General features: G+C 33.2%; 1 protein-coding gene across 4 annotated transcripts; it reads right to left on the reverse strand.

The window, feature by feature from the left end:
- Positions 1-445: 445 nt before the first annotated feature.
- Positions 446-8444, reverse strand: LOC114173694 (mechanosensitive ion channel protein 2, chloroplastic-like). 4 transcript variants are annotated; one of them, XM_028058233.2, is made up of 15 exons: positions 8291-8377; positions 7644-7687; positions 7128-7347; positions 6983-7042; positions 5780-5943; positions 4671-4794; positions 4489-4586; positions 4279-4392; positions 3891-3951; positions 3204-3353; positions 2988-3098; positions 2654-2821; positions 2431-2544; positions 1624-1680; positions 446-1480 (listed from the first exon to the last, which is right to left on the reverse strand). In XM_028058233.2, exons 3-15 carry the CDS (start codon positions 7200-7202, stop codon positions 671-673), a joined length of 2106 nt encoding a protein of 701 aa, XP_027914034.1. In that variant the 5' UTR covers positions 7203-7347; positions 7644-7687; positions 8291-8377; the 3' UTR covers positions 446-670. The 4 variants fall into 4 exon arrangements, with proteins under 4 accessions (XP_027914034.1, XP_027914032.1, XP_027914033.1 ...); XM_028058231.2 differs by lacking the exon at positions 7644-7687 and having other exon boundaries at positions 8291-8444; XM_028058232.2 differs by lacking the exon at positions 7644-7687 and having other exon boundaries at positions 7128-7358; positions 8291-8433.
- Between the last annotated feature and the right edge of the window lie 536 nt (positions 8445-8980).

The raw sequence follows: 8980 nt of genomic DNA on the forward strand, positions 1-8980 counted from the left end.
ATTTCTCTGATAATCTCTAATTAGATCACCAAAACCTACCTGATAAGGTTTGGTAACTGTGCTCTCTATCCACCTTTAAAACCACAAAAGTTAAGGGTTGGTTTATCTAAGATATCTATAGAGTATCATAGGCACAGAAATGCAATCAAATAACATTTTCAGAAATTCCATCAAAGATGAGTTGATTTCTAGCACACCAGATGACCCACATAGTCATGTTAATAATAGCAGCGAATTCACAAAGCTTTCAATCTATTGCAGTCAGCTTTTCATGCAATTCAAAATGGGAAGTACAATGTTGTAGTTGAAAAAATAATCTACACTTTTGCACAACAATTGACACTTTATTGCACACAAAAAATTGTGCTTATAACCCAATACTTGATGTTCTTTTAAAAATGAAGTGTAGATCTAAATTTTATATTTGTTTATTTTGACATTATAATTGAACAATTGAAAACCCCTTTTCTTCCATATACTGCTGAAACACCAATTATAATGCAATGATATGACAATACAGCTCGAGTCCTTTTGTAGAAGGGGGTGTGACACATGAAATGGCAATATATACATCTTCCTAGTGGCAGGAAACTGCTTCAAAGCAGCATTACTGGATTTGGAACATTGATGTTCAAAACAACTAACTAGTTGAACTCACTTGTTACAGCAACTAGTCATTTCCATCTAGAGCCTTTGGAGGTCCATTTCCACCCTGGAATGCAGCCACTTCCTTTGACTCTCGAGATGTCACATTGTCAATCTCCTCATCAATGGGAAGAGTCCTCTTTGATCCCTCCAATGCAACACCTAGTACTATATTTTCTTCTAAAACATTCCTGGATGCATGAGGCTGTGCAGCAGGTTTCTTTTCCCCTTGCGGTTTTGATGCTATATTTGTATTAACTCCACCAGTTTTGTCAGCACTGTTAGATGAGGAGGGCACAGCATTCTCAGACTCAATATTTGGCTTTATGTTCTTAGTGGTCTGACCCTTGGATTGCTTGGATTCTATGTCCTTCTGGACTGAATTTTCTACTGCCAAACCAGATACTTTAGATTTAGAAGATTCTGGAACCTCCACGTTTTCCTTGTTTGAATCTAATTTCAGTGGCTTGTTTTCACCCACTTCTGGATCAGGTTTGGGTGTCACAACTGTCTTTCCATTTGTGTCAGAATTAGATGTCACAGGTGTCTTAGAGTTTCCATTTGCGTCAGAGTTAGATGTCTTATTATCTTGATCAACAACTGGTCGTGCTGAACGACTTTTCATCTTATCATCTCCATTGATTTTGTAAGATGGTTCAATCACTAATAATGGACGGTTAGGTACTGTGACAGGACCACCACCAAATGTGGAATCTGCAAACGGTATATTATCCAAGTCAGCATCTCTGTATACTTTCTGCAGGGTACGGACCGGTGTTGCAAGTCTGGCTCGGTGATGGCCTATAACTCTAAGAAGATCCAGCAGTATTGCTTCCTATTTTTTTCAAGATTCAAAGGATGAAAAATCAGCTAAATCCAAGAATAGTAATACAAAATTGAAAGGAATCCTAGCTTTTGAGATGCTTATCTCATTGCAGATATTTTATTTTAGATAAATAAGGAAGTATTCTTGCTTACCTTAACACACAGATATTCTTCAAAATGTGAGGTCTTAACAAAACAAGACACCAGAATCTGTGAAAATCATAGAAAAGAAATGTTAAAATATATATTACTACCATAGATTACATCGATAAAACATGGGCAATCGTCAGGTTTGGTCATGATTGATGGAAGTTCCAATCTGTTAATATAGGTACATGATGGAACATGATAGATGCACACGTAACAAAAACAGGTATGTATCGTTTATATACGTACATTGTAGTACTTTTTTAAGGTTTAGACGATAAACCATATAGACTATCAAGTATCAACTTATTTCAAGTATTCATTAACCTATTTTAAGTACCCTATTTTGGACAGTGAAAACGGCATTAACAAAAATATCCCAAGTATTTAAACATGATATTTAGCATGGAACCTAAATATAAATTAAAATTGATCATAAAGCATAATAGGAGGAAGAAAACTAGGGATTCATAGAGAAATCGTTTGCTGCTCTGTTATAATTTCTCAATGCATTGAATCGTATTGAAGTTCTCGGGTAGGTTGAAAGCATGAATCATGATTATAGAAAGAACTCGAAGTTAGATCACAGATTACAGAATACACGATTTTGTCCTAGGAAACTGAAAGTTAATTTTATCTATAAAAAACTGAGTACAGAATGAATTCTTCCTCAAACTGTTTATGGCACAATGATTACTGTAGTTAAATATTTATGGAAAAAGGGAATAAAGAATAAAATAGTATTTAAGAATTAAGATCCTGTTCAGTTAGCATAGAATCATTGATCTGCAAGATTAACTACTCCATACTAACCAAAAGAGCCTGATTTTCAGGATTTATGTTGTCCAAAAACACTCTCCTGTGCAGTCTCTGTTGCTCAACTTGAGGATTTTTGGCCAATACCTTCCGCATGTCAGCAACAATGTTCTACAGAAGTATTAAACCATTTGTCACATCTAGGGATAATTATCGTAAAATGCTCAATATTAGTGAAGAAAAATTAACTATAAAAATAAACAATAAAACTGTTTCTTACATTAATCTTATTTACATCCAAATGACTAATGGCTAGATGGGTTTTGATTCGCCAATGTGTTTTTTGACTAAGGTTTCGCACAACATTCACTGTAAATTTGTGGTTTGGAATGTGAACAGCTTCACGATCTTCACCTCTAATAATTGTTGGTGACCACCAGCCCACATGCTGTATAGCATGAAAACATCAATGCCCATTTAATAATGACTGGTATCAAACACTACACCATACTCTGTAATGTCCTTCTGCTAAGTTATTACATATAAAAAAATATAGCACATATTTGACAGAAGTAATTCCTGCACTCAAAAGTTAAAAGTACAGTTTAACACACCTCGACAGTACCAGAAACCTCATATCCTTCAATCTTTGTTTGAATCCATTCGTTAACCACAAAAGGCCGAGTTGCATGAATCATCACACTTGAAAGGAAGTTTGTAAATATCTGAATAAATAACACTTAATGTCAACAGGTGCCACAATAACATTCTGGCCACTAAAATACAAGGGAATTGTGATGATTAGAAGAAACGATAAATCAATCCCACACCTCACGACCAGCAAGGGTCAGCAAAACTGTCCCAAGACCTCCTGCAGTAACCCATTTCTGGGTAGAGAAGCCTAATAATTCCATGAACAACGAAAAGGCTGCTATCCATACTGCAGAATAAACAGCTTTTCCAGCAAATTGGAATCCCATCTAAAAAAAACAGAAAATTTATTATGTCATTAAAATTGAACCATAACAAATAACCCAGCAATACACCAAAATCCAGATTTTATAGTAATTCTATCCAATTGGCGATGCAGTTGCCAAGCTACTGGTCTTCCACACATGATATATAATCTAAATGCATATACCCCCATTATAAATTCGTTTAGCCTATGTACATAGCAAAAGATATAGCCATCATATATTTAAGTGTTCTCAGTTCTTTATTTTTCATGCAGATAAAAGTTAATTTAGAAGATTGATAATCTTCACTACGCATAAAATAAATTCATAGGTAGAAATGCTACATCCAAAAGCTGAAAAATTACTTATCATTTAATAGGGCAGATAGATTGCCCAACTAATGTCACTGGCTGTTTGATTGATAAATCATGTTTCAATATAGTCATAACATGTATTTAAATTTACGACAGCCAACAGGTGATAAAATATATGGAATCCACAACATTTTTATGATATATAACTGTAATGTCTATTGTCTATACAAAAAGAAAAGATACAGACATTTCTCGTCTCACTTGCATCAGTAGCCTCCGCAAAGAATTTCTGTGATTGTTGAATTACACTGCACCAGAGAATACACAATAAGTTTATGGATGGAAAATTTAGTAAGCACTGTAATTGGGACCGCAAATCCAGCTAAAGTACTCAAACTGGCTACAACAATGATAATCTTGAAAGAATTATAGCTGAACGGTCCCGTCATAAAGCAAATAAAAAGCTGAGATAATAAATATGTAAGGTATCACAATTTGTCATAATAACAGAAAATCGGACAATTTCCCTCGTATAAGAAGAAGAAAAGCATATATAAGTGCTTAAGTGCATGATTAAGTGACCAAAATATTCATCAATTTTAGGAGATCAAGTGAAGGTAAGGAAATAGGCACACCTTGACAAACAATAGGCAAAGGCCAGAACCGTTGACAATGATCTCACAAAATTCAGAAGCCGGTCCTTAACAACTTGACCAGGTTCTGAAGGTAGAATTAATGGCTCCAATGCTCTGCAGTTAGTGAGTAAATCAGCACACGAAGAATAGAGCATAAAAGAAAGATATAACAAATTCAGAATGTGATAAAGTTATTATCATAACAGAGACCTGCAAATAAGTATTGCTCCAGTCCATAACAGTAATGGCCGAAGGTAAGAAGTTACTATATAGTGAGTGGTACTTTTCTTCCAACTATTATCACTCCTCTACAATATCAAGTTAGGTATCAATTACATTGAATCAGATAAAATAGTTAATACAAGAAAAAAGAATAATAACAGCAATATAACCTGGAAGAGTATTTTCCTTGTCTGGAACAATAATGGACCAACACCCCATATAGCAAAAATGATAACGCCAATTGCAGGAATCAACTTTACTATGATAGGACTATTTTGTAACAAATTACTAGACCTGCATAAAGATACACAAGCGTATACTTTATAATACATGGAAATATTCAATAATATTCTTTCATATTAACCACTAGATTTCCTTATTAATAACTTAGAATTGGTTATTATATTTCCTTATCAAATCATGATTTATTTTCTTAATTAATTAGGATTATGAATAGTATAAATAAGAGTTAGAGTTATACTTTCGTTAACATATCAACACATTTTTATACATAATAGTTAATATCAATTAGTATTTCATTCTCATTTACCAGTGTGTTTCAAACAGTTTTATGGCTTTCATATCCTCCTTCTAGCAGTTTTAGTTGTGGTCTTCATTTTGGTTGTCTCGTTGATTGGTTCGTTCAGTTGTTGTAACTTTTCGGCATGCCTTAACACTCATATCCATCTAAGAGTTCTTATCTCCTACAACGTACAATTTTAGTGTGCTGATACTTGTTGTCATGCTATTGCCAGTTTAGACCTTTGTTTTGCCATTTGTGACCTATCCAACTTCTTTTGTCAAGTGTTTGGTTTGATTTCTCTCTTTCTATTGACCTACAACTTCCTCTACTCAGATTTACCTTTTCTTTATTCAAATTGTGCAAAGTGAGATCGGAGATATCAATCAGGCCCCAGTTTTCCTAGAGAAGTGATCCTAACCACACAACTGGCCTCGTGGCTTTCAAGAGACATCAATAACCCAACTCTTGTGGCCCTGTGGCTTTCTAAGAGGGAATATAATTAGTATAAATAAAGATAAGTACTCTAGGTCTTATGAACACATCAATACTTTGTAATTTGTAATACAACTCAGTTAATATCAAGTATACTTTCATTCTCTCTATCTCTCTTCCTCCTATATCTAAAACAACCATACCAACATATATATATATATATATATATATATATATATATATATATATATATATATATTAACAAAAAGACGTGTAGATTGCTTCAATATGTACACTAATTGGCTGTAAGAACACAAATATTACCTAGCCAACACAGTAGCAGCCGCCTTAACAGCAGGAAGATCATTTGGTTGGCCTGGCACTAAAAGACAATGACACTTAAAAGTTCGGCCCTTGCCCGATAATGTATGTGTTGGCTTGTTTATATGACGAAGGTGTTGAAAACCCCCACACTCCTGTCTCATGAACTACAACAAAAGATTGTCTCACTGTATATTCTAACAAAAAGAAAATGAATGAACCATTTCTTAATTTTGAAAAGACAATATCAAGTTATTCTTAACACTATAATGTAAACATTCAATCATGAATTAATCCAGGCACATAAGAAACACCTTAACAATCGACATTATTGCTTGACAATATTGCAGAATCTGGTAGAATGCTAATGAATACAAGCCAATTCAGATAAACTTCTCAACAAACACTTATGAGAGATGAAAATTAAAAATTAATCAAGGAAGAAAATGAATCAAACTTCTTCATAAGCACCTATAAACTTAACAAAGCTTAATATTCTTACCTTAGAAAAGACTCAACAGAAGGGCTTTATAATAAAAAATCTCTCACTCTAGAAGCTTCCAAACTAGACCTAAAAGAAAAAGTTTTTTTTTAACAATTATTTGATATTTAAATAGTTTTTTGAATTTGGTGGTAATTGAAATATTTTATCCAAATAAGAAAATTGAAATTCCCCAAAATTTGAATTGTCTTAACCAAACAATACATTTGAAAAATGAAACAATTTCAAATAAGACCAATTCAAATTCAATGTATTTGAATGTCTTGGAAATTGTGAAATTCTCTATCCAAACACAAGGTTAGATATATTGTTCACCGTAAAATCCCCTTTCCCTTTTCAACAAGGTAATCTTTTGTCCTCATTGGGGCTTCCAGCAAATTCTTTATGTATTTGAATCACCGTAAACAATTTTTTGCCATTTTTTCTAGATTGGTGTCACACCACTGAATCATTGTCTTCAGCATTTTGTATATGCGCTTTATTGTAATCGCACATCAATCTTAAAAATCTTGTTTCGGCTAAAAACATGTTTTCCTAACAATAATATGATAATGGACAGAAATTGCACTGAAGCAAAACTCAACTATACCACAAAATCTATAACTTAAAAAGAAGACACAGTCGTGTAATGCTAAAGATATACTTCAACTGCACAATGAATAAGCAGAAAGCAACAAGACAGTCACTATATTTTAAGAACATACCGAAATAGAACACGAAAGACCTGCCCTAAATAAATGTAACTTGCCATGTCCCGTTGCCCTCTGTAAAGCATAAAGTGGTGAGAATGGATATTATAAAATAATGAACATTGCACAAAGAATACAGAATTATAGAGAAATTCTGTACCGAATGTTTATTGCAGCCCAGGTTCCTGCAAAGTCCCAATCCATGGGACAACTGCAGAGAACCAGGAAGAGCCATTACTGTGTCGAAATCAGATATCCAAGGCCTCACTGGTTGCTGGAGAATGTATTAATATGGTATTTCAGACTTTTTACACGGTCCAACAAGTTCTACAGAGACCAAGAGCAGCTAAAAGACTTTGATAATCCTTCAATTCAGCAACCTGCAGTCAGACTGATATTACTTAATGTGACCATCAAAAGGTTAAGGATTCAAAATATGTAAATATTTCTGAACCTAAGTTCCAGTAATGCTCTAGAGTGATTGAAACTAGCTCTTGTTGGAAGGCATCACAAAATCCACTGAGTTCAGGGGAGAGTTAACAAGAATGATTTCAAATGAAATTGATTTTAGTTAAAATTAATTTTGAAGTGATGTGATTTATGTTAGGATGTTTATATTCTAAAGGCAAGTAGTAGAAAAACTCAGTATAAAATTTTGATCCAAGACAAAAGCTACCTGATGTTACTTCAACTAGATCAATTGTAAACCCTGGATCAATTCTTCAACAAGAAACCAATTCTGTGAATATTCGACTAAAATCACAATAATTGATATTTTAATGTAATTCTAGACAGAGCCTGTTTGAACAAACTAGGACAGAAAAAAAAATTGACTTCTCCATGAATAAAAATTAACTTGTGCATAAATTAAAAATAAAAATTTAGAGAAGTACAGGAAGGTGTTTCTCCAAATTAATTTATTCAAAATCTAATTTCATGATATAGATAAACTAATTTCAATATGTTTTTTCTTTACCTCCTGAGAGTGTTTATGGAGAAGCTCATCCCAAACAAACCCAAAATCAAACATGCTCAAAGTTAACATCAAGACCCTCACATCTCAATTTTTTTAGGTCAGCCCTGGAGTCTAAACCACCAAATAGAACAGTTTCATCACCCAAACACTAAAACTAAACTCAAAAAAAGAAAAACTCGATAACCCCTTCATATAAATAGCCTGAATTAGCAACTTACATCATGGTATATGCAAACAATTAAAAAATTACAGCATTTCCACGGCGAAGCTTCAGAAAAAGCAGAGAAAATTAAAATATGCGCCCAAAAGATTTGAAATTTGGAGAATTTAGAAAATGGGTTGGTTACCTGTGATGAAGAAGCATCTGTCTCTCAAAGCCTCCACCCCCAATTGTATTCCAATTGTATTTTGTCTGCCAGTTTTTACGAGGCGCAGCGCAAAGGAACAGAACATAGAAAACAAAAGCACGCCCATTAATTTTTGTTTTTATTTAATCATTAAAAAAAATTGAAGTTTGATTTGTGGGCCCGATGCAATGCCTTGCGTTTGTGAACCAGAAATTTAGATGTTGTCATATCATATCAACCACGACTCGTCTCAGACACGCGCTGTATCTGCACACCACTGGTCATTTTTCAGCTACATTATTTTTTTCTTTTTATTTTATTTGTGTTTTTGTTCAGATAAATTTTAATTTAAATGGACTTTTTTTAACAAAAGAAAAAAAGAATCTCTGTTAATAGTTTAAGTGGTCGCATAAATAGGAAAAGTGTAATTATTTACGTATTTTTAGTAAGAATCGAAACTGCAAGAGTATGTCTCATGAGAGAAATGTTTTATGAGAATATGTTTTATTGGAAAAAATAATTGCAAATGTGTTTAGTGTCCACAACATTAGTAAGTTTAGATTTTTTTTTTTCATCTTATAAAGCTTGAAATCAATATTTTTAATCTTCATAGAATATGTAAATTTTAGTTTAGGTTATTGTAAATATTTTTAATTAATTCTCAATCCTAGGAAATTTCAAATCAAATCA

This window comes from Vigna unguiculata, chromosome 2 (genome assembly GCF_037176805.1).
Source record: "Vigna unguiculata cultivar grain cowpea cultivar isolate G323 ecotype 2 chromosome 2, ASM3717680v1, whole genome shotgun sequence".
NCBI classification, from domain to species: domain Eukaryota; kingdom Viridiplantae; phylum Streptophyta; class Magnoliopsida; order Fabales; family Fabaceae; genus Vigna; species Vigna unguiculata.

Excerpts from the sequence above, each read along its gene's own strand:
- LOC114173694 (XM_028058231.2), bottom strand. The coding sequence starts at position 7,202 with ATGGCTCTTCCTGGTTCTCTGCAGTTGTCCCATGGATTGGGACTTTGC. Across the intron at positions 4,587-4,670 it reads CAAGGAAAATACTCTTCCAG|AGGAGTGATAATAGTTGGAA; the intron begins GTTATATTGCTG and ends TTGATATTGTAG. Across the intron at positions 3,354-3,890 it reads ATGCAAGTGAGACGAGAAAT|ATGGGATTCCAATTTGCTGG; the intron begins GTCTGTATCTTT and ends TGTTTTTTTTAG.